General features: G+C 36.2%; 1 protein-coding gene across 2 annotated transcripts in view; it reads left to right on the plus strand.

Annotated features, from left to right (window-relative positions):
- The first annotated feature begins 744 nt into the window (after nt 1-744).
- Nucleotides 745-18880, plus strand: part of Atg13 (Autophagy-related 13) — a 124075-nt gene continuing 105939 nt past the window's right edge. The window contains exons 1-2 of one of the 2 annotated variants that reach the window (XM_090379084.1): nt 745-1580; nt 17108-17167. In XM_090379084.1, the coding sequence (XP_090235210.1) occupies nt 1428-1580; nt 17108-17167 (213 nt within the window). In that variant the 5' untranslated portion in view covers nt 745-1427. The remainder of the gene's footprint in view (nt 1581-17107; nt 17168-18880) is intronic. The other variant, XM_090379085.1, reaches the window with a different exon arrangement.

An 18880-nucleotide genomic window follows, 5' to 3' on the forward strand; every position in this document is an offset into this window, starting at 1 on the left:
ATTAGTATGAAGGGGTCCAATGGGTACCAGGAAAACACTCCCCACCATTTCACTGTCACCACCACTATATTGCATTATTGACACATTGAAAGATGGGTATGGGGGACTCATGATAATTTTGCCATATTTTGCTCCTCTCATTAACTTTAAACAGGAGGAACCAGGGAACATAGTATGCACTCATTTCTGGCCAATTTATAGATCTCTTAGTATCACAGTACTAAAGAGATCTATAAATTGAACAGTTTAGCTAACGTTTAGGTGCAGTCCTGCATAACAGACAATAGATTTTCATATGTATCGTCATCCCGTCCGTAATGGGAAAAACAATCAATCCATGAGCTTCGGCCAACAACTGGTAATTTTACCCAAAACAATTTCACTTGGCGGGAAAGAGCAGTGACGTTTTCCCCTGTTTATTACCGCGATCTGCAAAAAAAAAAAAAAAAAAAACGTTTCAGTATGTATGCTTTATAATAAAAAGAAATATTAAATTTGATTTAACTTAATACATTGAACTCTATTAGAATTATTTAATATTGTCTAGCAAAGACTAAGCATATGTGGAACTTATAACTGATAATAATTAAATATTAATAAATACAGCATACCGTTTAATGGTATTTTGGTAACCTTGATTACTAAAATACATTGGATGGAACAATAAAATAGACCTCTATGATACAGAACGTTTCCTGACGCTTCCTGTTGATACCAAGGAATGCTGGGATGCCATATGAGGATTATGGAGTGTGGTGTTTGGGAAGGCCACGTCTGCATCATGTGTAAAGGAAAAGGAGTATGTAAAAATTTTGTGAATGTTGACGAGTCGTATTTTTTTGACTTACACAGATTGGAACATGTGTGTAAATCGGTTTGTCATAACAATCCAATTACCACGTAACGGTTGAATTCCCGCTTGGTTGCCGAAGATCTAGGTGATAATAGGCTTCGGCAGTGTGCAGCACCTGTCCAAAACTGCAACTTTGCTGGAAATATAAATGAAGAAGGCAAAAGATTGAATATATCGGTTACATCATGTAAAAGTATTACGCATAGCAGTGTTGTGCCAACAGTAATTACCTAATCGCGAACAGTTATTCATTTAAGTATTATCTTGAAGTCTGTTGTATTTATGAAAAATATTTTCAACTTTAATTACTGATAAAATTGACTGGCAAAACTGGTGTGGGTGTGTATTTGGTTGTATTATACATATCGCCAAATTAAGGTGAACGCCGTCTACATAATTGAAAAAAAATATATAAATTTGCGGCGTGAGTTGTGGTGCTATCCGTTTATCCGAGACTTCGGAATCAAGTGGAATGCACATAGAAAAAGAAGCATATACTTTCATTACAATTTCTGAATATTTTTAAATAGCCTTTGATGTTTAATAAAATAAAGTAGATTGTCTGCTAAACACCATGTCGACAGTAAAGTTATCACCCCAAGATCATAAGGATTTAGAGCAGTTTACAAAGTTCCTATGTATAAAATCAGTCCAGCTGATCGTGCAGTCTCGTCTAGGAGAAAAAATTAAAACTGCTTCAAAATCGCATTCATCGGGATCAGAATGGGTAAGTAAATAGCTGATAGTCATTATTAGATACCAACTTTCATTCTAACTCCTGAGATTTTATTAGGAATGTGATACTAAGGTCAGATCGAGCAGGGAGTGGGTCCATTTGATTTGCGGTTCCAGTGCTTGTAAGTAAAAGCATGGTCAGCTTGAATTAATATTGGAAAAATTGAAATATTAATTTACCCATATTTCAGTTAGTTACCTTAACAAGCATTTGTCAGTTATATTAATATCTTTTAGTTTTCCTTATATTTTTATGTAAGGATATAAAAAAATAAATATTTTAAAATTATTTTAAAAATTACAAAAATTTTATATTATCCGACATTATTTTTCATCACATGGTATTAAGATGTATTCTTTGGACCATAGTTTCAATTAGGGTGCGTTGTCTTGGGGTTAGCATAGGTTACCATGGGTCTCACCTGAGACTAGTGCCACACACTTCAACAAAAAGTGCACAGTCAGTTGTTAACTGTAATATTGGTATGCCGACCTTCTTGAGTAGATAAAATATAGTTGTTTAGTCTTCTGGCTCAGGATGGCTGTGCCAAGTATAAAAGCAAAATTAATTATTATTGTTATTCTTTATTTGCCCTTTAAAAAAATTACAAAAATTCTTGCAGTATTCTAATGGAATATACAAAACAAAAATTATATCTTCAAGAAATAATAATAAAAAAACAAACCTCTAAGTCTATAAATATTGCATTAACTGCCTAGACAAAAAATTACATTAACTGCTTTAATCCACAAACATGAGTTTAGTAAATGCAATCGAAGTTTGTTCAAATTAAAATTGTTACATAATTCCACAGCCGTGTTAAAGAATGAGGCATCACATTTCATTGAGAAATTTGGGTAACTTTGAACACTGTGGACAGTTTGGAACTAGTTGTGGATGGTTTTATCACTTTAAATGTAGTTTCCTGTTTTACAAAGAGAAATAAAACAACCAAAAATAAGTTCTTTCTTTAAGAAAAGTGAGGCCATAGTATCTGAGTCCTTGTAGAAATAAAATGTTGACTTTTTTTTTTTTTTGTTTATTTATAGTTTGCATTACACAAAGCTCATATTAAGGATTTGCCAACTCAAGAACACAGAATGTTTGGGGTCAGGGAGATGGCAAGATGCACAGTAATATTTTTATACTTCGTTAAAAGATAAATATAATCTTAAACAACATCTGTGCTTTTTGCACACATAAATAAAATAATATTATTTTCTTTGGAACATATCTTTCATGCAATATGTCATATGCAAGTCAGTACGTATGGGAGTTGATTGGCCCCATTGTCTGCATTGTTCATTGTGGTTCTAGAAATGTAATTATGACAAACAAGGATTTCCCTTTTCTTTTCAAACACCCTGGTCCATCAATTATACTAAACTGGAGACATTTGGTGGTGGCGGCTTTAACTTTGTTTGGATGGGAAGGTGTATTGTTTAGTACTTGTTACAGCAGTTCTACATCCTTCCAAAAATGAGGCTACCAGACTTCTGTGCGGTATTCGAGGTGTGGCCTGACCATTGCCTTATACAAAGGGATAATCGTCTCCTTATCCCTTCTAGCAAAATTCCTGTATGTCATTGACCCCCCCCCCCCCGAATTGGCCTTTCATATCAAAGTGCACAACTATCCCCAGGTTTTTTTTTTTTTTTTTTTCACTTCCTGGGTGATTGCAAACGTCTCCATCTTTGAACAACTTACGCCACTCAAAAACACTGGTATGACTTAACATTTCATTACCGCAAACAGTTTTTAATGTTTTATACATTTCTGTTGCAGATTTTCCCAGTTTAAAGCAAAACTTGATATTTGTTCATTGCTCCATTGCAAAGTTAAGACATGGAACATTAATGCTACTGACAAAACTGGTTCTTACTTGCAATTTGTACCACTATCTGTTGTTTAAAAAAGTTTGAACTACAACATGCCACCTTCATTATTTATTTTCAAACTCGTCAAACACGAGCACAACACCACCAGTTTGGTAACTTTATTACCACACCTTGTATTTTATTTAAAACAAAAATTGCAAAAATTGTTAAAAATTGTAATAGGTCAATCTCTTGATCTAATTGGTTTTTAAATTAGCCCGTTTAGTAGGAAAATTTGTCCCTAGTTTAAAATGTGGTAAATGATACAAGTATTAATTAGTTTTATAAATTATATACCTTCTAAAAAGAATATAACAATATACAATAATATCACATTTATTTCAAAATGGAATGGAAATTTATCTTTCTCTTCTGTGATCTCACAGAATTACAACAAAACTTTTTTCAGTCCAACATGGCATGCTTTTAAACCTTAAGACTCCAAATCAAACCTGAAGAAGTGGTAACTCTGTATACTATACAGTTTCTTCAACTCTAGTCTCTTGTTTAAGGATATCTGAATTTAGATTCTATTGACGATTGAAAGAATTCTTGAAGACCTCTTCGATCTCTCTAATAGGCAGTAGGCTCCCCCATGAGCTGTTCTGGGTTTTTCAGACAATACAGCATATAACTTGACTCCTTTTGCCAACCCTCCCTTTTTAATCAGCTTTAGTCTTGCATAGTGATATATCATGCTAAAATCTGCTATCTACTTTTTAATTTAATTATTTTTCATCTTTAAAAAGTTTACTTTGTGACATTTTATTTCATTGCACAGCAAACTGTAAAAAAAGTGGTATACAGTACTTCCTTATATAGAAAGTCACAAAATCAAAACCTATAGGCATAACTGACAACATTACTTCATTCTTATTGATGCCATACATATACAGGGAGGCTTTGATAATGAAACTGATCCATTCTTTGTTGCCTCTTTAGCACGATACTGCAAATTTGTTTCTCTGTAAACAGTAATTCATTGTGGCAGCTGGTTTGCTGTAAGAAATTAAGTCTTGGAGCATTAACCTGAAAGCATAATTCCAAACAAATTGTCTGAACTCTTTCCATCTAATGAAGAAGATGAATAAATTTTTGGGTGTTAAAAGGTGAGAAACAATATTTATTTGTGTAATAAAAATACTTAACTTAACTTAAAAATACTGTGTAATATAAATACTTAAAATAAACTGTAAATATGTTGGCATTAATTTGGCTCTCTAATCCTAAATACTCAGTATTATAAGTCAACATTAAAATTTTAGACAATTTTTAAAGTACTTCAAAGGTTGATTATATGCCGGAATATATGATACACACTGTGTGAACTTTGTGCCCTATGACTGAAGTATTTAAATTATCAAAAAACAAGAACAGCATACTGTAATGCTTCTAAGGCTGGACAAAAATTACTTTCTTTGCATTAAAACTAGTTAATTATTAACATAAAAATTAACAACACTTAACAGAATAATTTGCAATTTGTTTTACAAGCAGTGCTTGGGGTTGAAAAATATTAAAAACAGAAATGCTAATATTTGGTAACAGAACAATATTAGACTTTTTTTTTTGCCAAAAGTTAATCCAGTGCTTTCAAACATGAATGTGCGGGACTTGTAATTAGTAACATTTGGAAAAGTTGCGTTCTCCTGCCCAATTCATGTTCTGTTTATGAGTGTAATTAAATTAGTTATAATTCCGAGAGGCATTTTTCTTTAGTCATTGTGAACTGTGAGGTATTAAATTATAATATAATTTGTGTTGAATTCAACTTTCCATACGTTTTAACTAGGTATTGTCATATGTATGGCTAAATTAAAAATAGCACTACCAGGTCCAGGTTTGCACCTCCTTGTTTTTTGAGGCAGTTAAGACAAATATTTAAGAAAGAGTCAAACAGAGCTTTAGTATGTCATGTGACATCTAAAGCTCAAAAAAATTAGTTCTGGGCAACATTTAAGTAGGATTATTTATTTAAAATTATTAATGCCATTATACAGTGATTACCTCAAATTCCAGCAAGTACCTGCAGGTCTTTTAGCTAACATGATGCAGGGTTATTACTTAGAAATGTAAAATGAAAACATGTGGTCGCATATTCAGAACATTGATTAATCCCCCCCCCCCCCATTCTACTACCATTGCGTCATCGTATTTAAAGCCACTTCACGTAGTTTACTAAGTGCTGTCAAATAACTAGTATGAACATTTATAAGTCAATAAATAAAATTTATAATACAAATTTGATATATAAATATATTGTGTGCTATATAGCAGATATGTGATATATTTGTATATGTAGGCTTGTTTTTCTAATTTACTTTTCTGTTAACTAGAAATCTTATTCATATTTTTACAGATACACATATTAACATACCACATTCCATTCTATTTAATATCTTGCCCTGTATAAACAAATATGTTATCTTTATACTCCCACAACCACTAGGTCAAAGGAGTTTACTGTTAATCATTTTAACAAGAATGCAATTATTGGCAGTCAGACAGACTTGAACTGTGGTCAACATAAGTGCATGCTACTGCAATCTTACTTTGACCACTCAGCTATGTACCAAAAGTCCTCCAATTCATACAGTCATATCTTAAATGCTGAACTTTTAAGTTATTCTCTAGTAGGGATGGAGAACTTAATTTTCTTCAATCATTTTGAAATTCAGTCTCTTTTTTTCAAAGTAAAAGAATAAAACAAAGTGGGATGTATATACCAGACGCAAGTCACCAATGTCGAGATGCTGAGGCTTTTGCAATTCCTAATGACCCCTCACAGATTGTTCATTTACTTACCAGAATACCAGACAATCCTAACCACGCAGCCAACACGTTTGATCTTTTTCTCACAAACAACCCTTCTACATGCATGGTTGAGGAGAGTGGTCCTCTAGGTACCTCAGACCACAACCTGGTGATTGTCCCTTCTCCAATATGGAGCCTTTCTCTCATGGCCATTCTCAACCTTGTGTTGTTTGTCATTACAAGAATGCAAAATGGGATGATAATTTGCAGATTTCTTTTCCTTGGTCAGATTACTTTTTCAAATCTTCTAATGTCAACATTTGCTCAGATTGTGTCAGTGAAATTATTCTTGTCCGTTATCTAAACCTTGATTTTCCAATAAATGTGCTAAAGCTGTTCAAGATAAGAATGTTGCATATTGCAATTGTCTTTAATCCAAATTTCCAGATTCATTTTCTGTCTACAACCAAGCTCGCAACAATCGTAAAGTACTGTAGTTATTAATCAGTCCAAACTAAATTTTGAACAGGCTTATAGTAGAAAACTTGCTTCTTGTCCAAATGATAGTCAAGCATTCTGGTCTCTTTCCAGAGCTATTGGCCACAACTTTTGCTAACTCTGTTCCTACCTCTGTCAAAACCAGATGGTTCTATTGCCACTTCGGCTAAAGATAAAGCTTATCTGCTAGCATCCTACTTTTCTTCTAACTCATGTATTGATGATCTCGGTAAACCATCTCCTAACCATTCCCAGTACACTCCATTCATTGTCCCTTGAGGTCTTCTGTCAGAAGGATTTTGACGAACCTTGATGCTAAGGAATCTCCAGGTCCAGATGGTATTTCTTCACTTGTTCTCAAAACCTGTGCTCCTGAGCTTACTCCTGTTCTGTGTTGCTTTTTTTTCACTTTCTTATTCCAAAGATATTTTCACTTCTGCTTGGAAATTTGCTTATATCCATCCAATTCCTAAAAAGGAATTGGATGGATATAAGTGACAAATTCCTCCTATCCAATTATTGTCCGATTGCACTTGCTTCTACTCTTTCTAAAGTATTGGAAAAATCAGTTAACTGCCAACTCTTAAAACGTCTAGAAATCTTCCATCTGATCAATGATCACCTGTAGGGTATTGATTTGCTGATCAATGATCACCGTCAGTATTGATTTGCTGGTGATATTCTGGCTTATGTTACCCATCTATGGAAAAGTTTGGTGAAACTCAAGCAGTTACTCTTGACATTTCAAAGGGTTTTTGATCATGTTTAGCATGAATATCTTCTAAATAAGCTTACATCTTATGGTTTGCCAACTATTTTTTTTGTAAATATTTTCAGATATTCACTACCAATTGTGAGAAATATTACCCTGCACAAACAGTTTCAACTTTTCGAATATTCACTACCAATTCCTTAAATGCTGATCTTCAGGTAATTCTCCAGTGGGAGCAAGGATAACGTAGTTGATTTCAATCCTTCTAAAGCTCAGTCCTATCTTATATCTTGCAAAAATGATCTTTCTGCTCTTATCTTTGATGACACTGATTTCTTGGCTAGATCATAGATCTTTATTGGGAATTACCCCAATTTCTAATCTCTCTTGGCATATCATATTTGTAATGTGCAATATAAGCACATTACAAATATTTCTTTCTCTGCATCTAAAAAACTGGGTTTTCTCTTTCACTCTCAGCGCTATTTTTCTTCAAAACAGTTATTAACTCTATACCAATTGAAAATCTGCCCTACCATGGAATGTTCTTTGTCAATGCACGAATCAAACTTGTTTCCCCCCAAATATATTTAAACTCTCGGTGTATATTTCAGATCAGTGATTTAATTCAGCAATAAGCAACGACGTATTCTAACTTCAAAACCCAAATATTTCCCAGCCATATTGGCAGCATTATCATAACTTTTCCCTCTGCATTTTCGATATCTGTGGGTAACCGAGATAACTTGTCTAAAATGATGTTTTCAAGATATTCTGCATTGTGATATTTTAAAATACATATCACACTTTAACTTTACACATCAGTTGTTAAATTAAACTAAATTTTACAGTTTTCGGGTCTCAGCTTATACAGATTCTCACATCTGTTATGGGGGGTCCAATTAAAATAGTTTCTGTAAAAGAAGAAAATTTTCATATAACAAATGAATTTTGAGAAAGCTGGGTAAACATTGTTTGCATATCTGGCTTTTAGGCAATAGAGCTGCTGCTGAAGAAAACAGCAATTAGAACTAAAGGGATAAACATTCCACAATTTAGTGGAGTGGTGTCCATAACACCTTAACAACCTCCTCTCCCACATATCGTACTCAGTAGTTGCGCTGGTTCATCTGCTTTCTTTTGTCCATAGCCAGTTGAAAAGGATAAAGCATATTCCCAATTCGGAGAATTCACCTTGGGCAACCTATGTTCTGCTGTAAGCACCCTATTAGATAATTAAGCGAGTGATTTTCCTTTATTGTGGAAATTTATCTGGCATTTTGCAGAATTGAATCATCTACACTTTCAGTAAATTTCACCATATTAGGGTTTTTTTTTTTTTTATGTAAACCCCAAACACGAGAGGCATTAGAACCTATAGTACTTAGTACCGTGCTTGGGTTGGAGGTTGAGAAGACGAAAGAAGATATTTGTTGACATTGGACTTGAACTTCTATAGACTGTAATTTTCAGGAAATACATATGAAGGAAGGTTGTTCCAGAAAACGGCAGTTGAATGAATGAACGAGGAAGATGAAAAGTTGGTCCTGTGAGTTTGAAATTGGACAATAAATGGATGTTGGCTTGTTACGACACGTGTTCAGACTGTTTTGAAAGAGAGAGCGGGAATTATAGAAGCCAATTCAGAAGAACAGTGCCCATGGAAGTATCTGTAGAAGAGGCATGCAGCAGAAACAGTACGTCTATGAGACAGCGAGTGGAGAGACTCTGTTAGAGATTAATCATTAATTAACCTAACTACCCTCTTCTGAATGGAATCAAGAAGCCTGAGAGAGGTTTTGGGGGTACCACCCCAGATGTGGGAACAATATTCCATGGCAGGGCAGATTTGCGATTTATACAGAGTGAGCAGCTGTTTGGAAGAAAAATAACGCCGAGAGCGAAAGAGAAAACCAAGTTTTTTAGATGCAGAGGAAGCAATATTTCTAATTTTGTGCCAAGAGAGATTTGAAGTCAGGGTAATCCCCAAAAGAGATATATCATTTTTGAAAAGTTGAAGCTAATTGAACAGGGCAAGGTTTCTCAAAATGGAAAGTGGAATGCAATGTGCTATCATCGGCAAAACTGTAGATAGGATTTCCAGTCAGTAGAAGAAGGTCATTAATATACAAGAGGGAAAAGAGTGGTGGAAAGAACTGAACCTTGGGGGACATTGGCATTAGTGGAAAAGTTAGAAGACAGAGAGAGCCATCTACCATCACCCTCAGTGAGCGATCAGAGAGAAAACTGGATAACCAATTACTAAAAACAGTTGGCAAACCATAAGATGGAAACTTGTTTAGAAGACCTTTATGCCAAACACGATCGAAAGCTTTGAGATGTCTTGTGTTTCACCGAACACAAAGCTCTTGTGTTTCACCGAACCTTTCCATTGAATTAGTCCATAAATGGGTAACATAAGCCAGAACATCACCAGTGGATCGACACTGACCGGAATCCATACTGGCGATCATTGATCAGACGGAAGGTTTCTAGGTAGTTTAAGAGTTGGCGGTTAATTGATTTCTCCATTACTTTAGAAAGAGTAGAAGTAATTGCAGTGGGACGATAATTGGATGGGAGGGATTTGTCACCCTTTTTAGGAACTGGCTGGATATGAGCACATTTCCAAGCAGAAGGAAAGGAAAAACACCTTTGGAATAAGAAAGTGAAAAAAGGTGGCAAAGAACAGAAATAAGTTCAGGAGCACAGGTTTTGAGAACAAGTGGAGAAATACCATCGGGACCTGGAGCTTTCTTAGCATCAAAATTCGTCAAAATCCTTCTGACATCCTTTGGACGGAAGACCACAGGAAACATTGAATGGAGTGTGTTGGGAACGGTGGGAGGTGTTTTACCAAGATCATTAATATATGAGTTGGAAGAAAAATGGGATGCTAGCAGGTCAGCTTTATCCTTGGCTGAAGTGACAACAGAACCATCTGGTTTTGCACAGAGGTGGGAGCAGAGATGGGCAAAAGTTGCAGCCAATAGCTTTGCCAAGGGACCAGAATGCTCAGCTACCATTAGGACAAGAAGCAAGTTTTCTACTCTTAGCCTGTTCAAACTCTAGTTTGGTCTGATTAATAACTGCTTTACAATTGTTGCGAGCTTTAGTGTAGGCAGAAAATGAAACCGAAGAATTAGAAACAAGCCAGTTAAGATATGCAGCATTCTCTTGAACAGCCTTAGCACATTTATTGGAAAACCAAGGTTTAGATAAAGGACAAGATTTTAAAGTGGAGTGTGGGATAAAGGATTCCATTCCTGCAAGAATAATTTCACTGACATGATATGAGCAAACATTGACATCGGAAGTTTTGAAACAGTAATCCGATCAAGGAAAAGAAGAAAATAAATCTCACAGGTCATCCCATTTTGCATTCTTGTAATGCCAAACATCACGAGGTTGGGAATAGCCATGAGATAAAGGCTCCATTGGAGAAGAGACAATCACCAAGTTGTGATCTGAAGTGCCTAAAGGACCTCTCACTTCACCCGTGTACTTAGAAGGGTTGTTTGTGAGAAAAAGATCAAGCGTATTGGCTGTATGATTAGGGTTGTCCAGTATTCTTGTAGGTAAATGAACAATCTGTGCAAGGTCATTAGTAATTGCAAAAGCCTCAGCATCACGACCAGCTGGGTCGGTGTGACTAGAAAAATGGAAGCCAGCTGGAGTTGTGAACATTAAAATCACCAAGGAAAATTACCTCACTGTTAGGAAAGTTGGACTGGAGAAAGTCAAGTTGTAAAGAGAGGAAGTCAAAAAGCTCCAAGTGATTAGTGGAGTTGGGAGAACGGTAGAGACAACAGATGAATTTTACCTAGTGAGGTAGAGAGATTTTAAGCCAGAGAAGATCAAAGAGAAGAGATTCCAAATTGCCAAGTCTCTGACAGGGAATATCAGAATGGACATAAGCGCAAGTACCACCTTTGAGGCGAAAGGAATCATACAGCGAATAATTTGGGCATCTGAGATGAGCAGTAGTTGAATCAACCGATAACTGAGATTCTGTCAGAAAAAGTACATGGGGTTTGGAAGACTGCAAGTGAAAATGGACATCGTTAAGATTAGAATTGAGACCACGTATATTTGTGAAATGAAGTAGGAAGTGCTTGGGAGGTTTAGATCTTTTCGCAGATAAGCTTACTCTATTAGTTTGATAATTCATGGTGTATTCAATAGTAAGAGAAAGTGGGTGGGACATGCTGTATGAAGTAATGAAATTTTTGGATATGGCGTACACATGGTAAGAATATACCCAGATCCTTGTGGCCTCGACAATGCTCCCCGCATACACACTATTCAGACTCCCTCCAGTCACTATCTGGCAGAGTAGAGGTAGCAAGATTATACACTAGCTGATCTGGAAGCCTCCCAGAGAGTAACCAATAGGTTCGGTCCGGTGTACTAACTAGCGGCCGGCCCGCGAACACCGTTTTAGAGCTGTACCCTCGAAATGTAAGGAATATTGGATCTCGCCACGATGTTCATCATAAACTCAAAAGTCATGAATCATACTGCATGATTGAAGAGATAGGGAAGGGTTGACCGGAACTTAGCTCTAGAGACTAAACATGGGTTCCTCCACTTCAAGCCTCCAATAAACAAAGTGGTGGTATTGCACCGGTTGACAAGAGTCGTCTACCACCTAGTACTGCCTGGTAACATAGAGTGGCGGCATTCCTCTGTGGTGTGGGCGCCACATCTCGATCCCTGCTTACATTGGTTCACACCTGGGTGGTCACCCACATTGTACTTGTGCATGGAGGTTATACCCAGGATTACTAATAGTTCCACCATCATGAAGGTGCAAGCAGAGGATTTGGCTGTCACAGACCGTCCGGACTTAGCCGAAATGGGTCCACTTGACTTGAGTGTCACCCGAATATCAGTTCCATCAGCGTTTTAGACTCCCAGGTAGCAAGTGCAGCTTGTCTGGCATATCTGAGAGAAATTCTGTGACAACCTCAACCCCAAGGTTGCTCATAATTAATTACAGAAACCCATATTTGTGTCTGTAAATTGCATGTGTTCTCTGATCGATTTTCCTGTTTTGCCGGATCGAATGAAAAAAGCTGATTAACAAGTCAAGTCAATGTTGAAAAAAATTTGCAAGTTAGGGTTGAATGTGAAAGTGTCTGCAATTCTGCCCAGACGCAATAGGAGGAAGTATATAATGAGTCTTGTCGATTAATTTGGCCCTTGAGAGTTTGTGCAAGGCTCAAGGGGTAGAATTTTTTTCAGCCTGGTCTGGGCTTGTTGACAAGAGAGACTGCTTCTACAGGGATGGGGTAGACTGAAATAAAGGGTGCAAGAATATTTGCGGATGCTATCGAGGCAGTGTTAGGTGGGTTGGAAAACTGTTAGCTTGGGTGGGGATACACAGATTAAAAGGTTAACAGTGGCTGCAGGCAGAGGCAAAAGTGATTCTTGCACTGTTTCTATTAGAATGAGCAGCAGCCTGGAAAGCAAGGTAATGGAGATTTCCAGGAATGCTGGGAGTCATAATGGAACAAGAAAATAGATGTTAGATTAATTAAGAGTAGAAACAGGTGCATGTATACCAATGCTAGGAGTATAGTCAATAAATTTGATGAACTTGAAGTGCTAGTCAAGACATCAAACGCAGATATTGTTGGGATATCAGAGATGTGGTGTTACACAGACAAGCAGTGCAGAATTGGAATTTGGGGAGTAAAATGTGTGAAGAAAGGAAAGACGCAATAGGAAGAGAAGAGGGGTTATGCTGTTAGTTAAGAAACATATAAAATCTAAGGAAGTGCATCCAATTGATGTTGGTGGACAGTGTAATATTGAGTCTGTTTGGTGTGATATAAGCACCGAGAAAGGAAAAATGAGAGTGTGTGTGTGTTATAGGCCTAATGAATCTGATGAGTATAATGAGCAATTTTGAAGAGAAATAGTGGGCAGGTAAATCAGAATGTCTTATAATGGGAAATTTTAACTTTCCAGATATTGACTGGAACTTGTGGATTTGTCACTCGCAGGCAAGACTTTTGTGGATTTATTGGAGGATTGTTTTCTACAGCAATATGTTCGAGGGGCAAGCAGAGGGAGTAATACTCTTGATATGATTATCAGCAGTGATTATTCATGCATTAAGAATTCGCAGATAAAGGAACCACCGGGTGACAGTGATCACAATGTACTGATGTGGGAATTACTTAAAAGATGTAACTACCATCAAGGCTAAAGGGAAGGGCTTTTATAAAGGTGGCTACAGGGGTCTCAGACAGTTTTTAAATTCTGTGTAGTGCAATCAACCGATTATGTAACCAATGTTGAATTCTAAATCGGAAGCCTTCAGGAACTTAATTTTGGAAGCTACTAGGCTTTTCATTCCAACTAAGAAAAAATATTCAAGGTTTAGGCCTATATGGATGTTAGATGAATTAACGAGGCTCGTGGTGGAGAAGAAAAATGTATGGGATGCATATAAAGTATCAGGTGACACAGAACCCTATGGCAGATATCAACTAGTCTGTAATGAAGTTACAAAGGAGGTTAGGCAGGCGAAGGCAGATTACAAGAACTCGTTGGCAAAGGATGCAAAGAAAAACAGCAAAGAGTTCTTTACTTATGTAAACTCTAGAAGGAAAGGGATGAATCAGATTGGTCCACCTGATGTTGGTGGTTCGACTGTTGATGATCCTCCTCAGTTAGCTGACAAACTGAATGAGTATTTTGCATCTACATTTGCGCACTAAGAATTCTGTAAGGAAGAGGAGGACAGTAGTTTACTAAACTCTAATAGGGAGCTAAATGATTTTGTAATAACGGAGAGAAAAGTGGAGGAGAAATTGTCGAAGTTAAACATAAAAAAGGCACCTGGGGTGAATGGAATCTATTGAGTTATATTGAAGCAGGCAGTGAGGGAAGTAAGCAAACTCTTAGTCATAATTACGAGAGCATCCTTAGATTCAGGAGTGGTCCCCATGGACTGGAGATGTGCAGATGTATCACCAGTTCACAAAGGGGTTTCAAAAGGTGATGCAAGTAACTATAGACCTGGTTTAACTTGTGTTCTGGGAAAAATAATGAAATCACTGGTTAAAGAAGCATTGCAGGATCATCTAGACAAGACTGCAGTAATAGTTCAGAGACAGCATGGGTTTGTTAAAGGGAGGTCTTATCTGACCAATTTGATTGGATACTATAATGTGGTCACAAAGGAACTGAATGCCAAAAATAATTTTGATATCATATACTTGGATTTCAGGAAAACCTTTGATACTGTTGCACATGGAAGACTGCTGTACAAATTGGAGAGGTATAGCATTAATGGTAAGTTGCTACAATGGATAAAGGGATGGTTGAGTTGGAGACGACAGAGAGAGTGGTAATCAATGGACACTGCTCTTCGTGGACAAAGTGGCGTATTATAGCCTTAGTTGCTAATGCACCAATAAAAAAACCAAACCAAACTGTATAATCGTGGACAAATGTTATTAATGGAGTTCCTCAGGGTTTGGTGTTAGGCCCATTGTTGTTTTGTATATTTATCAGCGGTATTGATGAAGGTATATCGGGTTTAATGTCCAAGTTTGCAGATGATACAAAGGTATTCAGGGTTGTTAATGACAGTAAAGACAGTATGCTACTGCAACTGGATGTAGATAAGTTGGGCAAATGGGCTGAGAAGTGGCAACTGAAGTTTAACATTGAGAAATGCAAAGTACTGCATGTGGGTAGCAGTAACCGAAGAAAAATGTACCAACTGTGTGGTACTACACTCAGGGAAGTGGAAAGTGAAAAAGACCTGGGGGTAATTGTGTGGTCAAATATGAATTGCTGATCAGTGCAGACGGGCTGCCAGAGCAGGTCATATATTCTTGTCAGTGTTATATTGGAATTTTGCTAGCAGGGACAGGGAGATGATTATCCCGTTATACAATGTTTAGGCTATACCTAGGGTACTGTGTACAGGTCTGGAGGCTTCATTTTAAGAAGGATGTACAGTTGCTAAAATGAGTACAAAGAGGGTCAACAAGATTGGTGAGGAGAACAAAGTGTGCTCTTACCAAGAAAGATTAAGTCCTGGAAATTGTAGTGGCTGGAGAGCTGTTTTCAGATCACATGCGAGGTGATCTGATTGAGGTGTATAAGGCGTTGAATGGGTTGAGCAAACTCAATGCTGATGGGATTCTTCCTCTTACTCAGATTAAGAACCTGAGGGGGGCCACAGTTTCAAATTGAGGAAAGACAGTTGTAGAATAGATGTGCGGAAATTTGCCTTTAGCCAGCAGGTAGTTGATTGCTGGAACAGACTTCCATCTTTTGTTTGTGGAAGTTGATAGCCTAAATAAATTTAAGGCTCAGCTGGACAGGCATTTGGAACAAATGGAGGGGTGAAATGTGAGGCTTTTTTTTTATGTCTGATGCTGCATAAGCTTGCTTTCTTGCATCGTATGCCTCTACTAATGCTAATACAACTGGGGCGTTGCTCCTGAAATCTCTCTTAGCCTTATATTGGATTCAAAACAAAAAGCAGTGAGATTAATTAATGACCCATCTGTATCAAAATCTCTCCACCCTCTGTCTAATAGACGTTTTGTTTCTGCTGCATGCCTTTTCTATATATACTTCCATAGGCACTGTTCTTTTGAATTGGCTTCTATAATTCCTGCCTTCTCTTCCAAACCAATCCAAACATGTGCTGCAACCAGTTAATATCTGTTTATTGTCCAACTTCAACTGGAAGAACAAACTTTTCTTCTTCGTCATTTTTTCATTCACCTTCCATTTTCTGGAACAACCTCCCTTCGTACACATTTCCAGAAAATTGCAATTTATAGAAAGTCAAGTCTAATGTCAACAGGTATCTTCTTTCCTCTTTTCAACCTTCAGCTCATGCACAGTACTAAGTACTATAGGTTCTAAAACCTCTTGTGCTTGGAGTTCTCATAAAAAAAAAAACTCAGCTTTTTTTTTTTTTTTTTTTGGCATAACAAAGTGACAATGGTTCAAGCACGTGTGGCTGCTAAATATGGTTTTGTTTCTTGTATTCTATCTTAACTCCTCTGTGTGGTCTTCTTGGAGTATAAACAGGTAATTTATTTATATATCGAATAGTTTCAAAACTATGCAAAAAATTCTAGGATGTATTCTAAAACCCAAAATACAAAAAAGAAAAAAAAAAAAAAAAATTGTAAACCTGTATCCTATTCTGAATGGTTACAGAGATATAGCTATAAGTTTTAAAAAATTCAATTGTAAGTTAAACTGAAAAAAAAAAAGAAGAGAAAAAAGAATAAGCAATCACATACTTAATAAGAATAAACATTTTACTAGGTGTTTATTCATCTTTATTTTATTTTTTCCTTTTTTTTTTTAATTTTTTCTCTCCATTCCGAGCACCGTAGCTGCTTTGCTTTTTTTTTTTTTTTTTTATTCAAACAGCTTTGGCTCTCGTATCAGCTTTACCGTTCAGAATATGACATATTATATGACTCTTTTTTTTTTTTTTTTTATTTGACCTTTTGGAAGACATTGATTCTCAAGAATTGTAACAGTTTTCTTCACGAAAGAAAATTATTACAGTCAAAGATTTGGTCTGAACCACTGTTTGTTTTAACATAGAATGACCCTAATATAATTTTTTTTTTTTTTTTTTTTTAATGTCTCACCTATATATTTATTACAAAATTATTCAGGTAGAATATCAGCAGTTAACCAAAGGCGGGAAGTCTAATATGTGGAAGAATGTTATGCAGGTATGTGATGATAAAAGTGATTTCATTCAGAACATTGCTTGCTCAAATTTTTTGTTTTCACATTTGAAAAAAAAGGACCTTCAAGTTCAAGAAATTGTCACTATACTTCTGTTCTATTAGAACAGTTAGATTCATTCAACTTTAAAATGACAACAATATTTTGAGATCTTCATAAAATGAGAAAAAATAATATAGTTAATGATAGTGGTTTTAAAAATTTGCATCGCTTCTTAATCCTAGTTGGTATAAATTGAGAAATGAATTCTACTATCTTCAGTATTGCCTTCCAGCAGAAAAGTAACCATGGACACATGGGACATGCTTGTTGCAGTGTCATATGATATGACAGAGTTTCTAACATAACAAGTATTACAGCATAGTATTATTTTGAAATGGTGTGGGTGGGTGGGTGGGTGGGGATGTGTGTGTGTGTGACGAAATTCCCAAGCATGAGTTGGAACCTATAGTAATTAGTACCATGCATGGGTTGAAGTTTGAGATTGTAATTTTCAGGAAATATGTATGAGGAGAGATTGTTCCAGAAAATGAAAGTTGAGTGAATAATTGAGGAAAAAGAAAAGCTGTTTCTGTGAGTTTGAAGTTGGTGAGTTAAAAGGATGGTGACTCGATGGGGCAAATGTTTAGACTGGTTTGAAAAGAGCAGGAATTGTAGAAGCAAATTCCGATGAACAGCACCCATAGAAGTATCTTTGGAGAGCAAGTGGAGAGATTTGTTAGAGATGGGTCATTAATTTTCCTAACTGCCCTCTTTTTGAATGAAATATAGAAGCCTGAGAGAGGTTTGGGGGCATTGCCTCCAGATATAGGAAAAATATTCCATTGTAGCATGGATGTATGATTTGTACATAGTGGCAGCTGTTTAGTAACAATGAGAGCAAAAGAGAAAACCCAGTTTTTTAGATGCAGTGGAAGCAATATTTGTGATGTGCTTAGGCCGAGAGAGAGAGAGATATTAGAAGTCAGGGTAATCCCTAATAGAGATATGTGACCTTGTCTAGAAATCTGAGTGTTATTGCAGATAAGCATAGGAGCAGAAGAATCCTTTTTGTAAGATATAAGATAGAACTGAGTTTTAGAAGGATTGAAATCAAGTAAGTTATTTTTGTCCCATTGTAGAATTATTTTCCAGATTTGCTGACCATATTTTAATTATAAGCAGTAGTCATCTGACTTAGTTTAATTCCTTCTACCAAAGACTGAAGTACACCTTTAAATTATAGAACAGCATTAGTATAAATTTTTTAAATATGACTATCATCAAGATAGTGAAAATACTGACTTCTGGTCAGTATTTACCCCATAGTTGGGGTAAATACTGACCCACACAGTGGTAAATACTGGGGTAAATACTGACCCACTACCTACCCACACAGTGGGGTAAAAAAAAAAAAAAAATTAATTTTGCTAATGGAGGTGCATAATGACATAAAATACTGTTCTTCAAATTGGATTTTTGGAATGAATTACAATATATGTTTGGCATTTCAGGCTAGAGAATTCCCCACTTCCTTAGTAAGTGAAATCATAACACTTACTAGAAATTCTTCTCCATTAGAAATCCACTCCAGAATTATAGTACAATAGTTTCCCTACCATATCATAGCATATTAGCAAATGAAATCAATGATATATCTTGAAATATAGGTGTATTTCAAAACTGTTTCCGCCCCTTCACATTCCAAAATAGTCAGT

This window comes from Mastigoproctus giganteus, chromosome 8, assembly GCF_048544385.1.
Source record: "Mastigoproctus giganteus isolate SK-2022 chromosome 8, ASM4854438v1, whole genome shotgun sequence".
Classification (NCBI taxonomy): Eukaryota; Metazoa; Arthropoda; class Arachnida; order Uropygi; family Thelyphonidae; genus Mastigoproctus; species Mastigoproctus giganteus.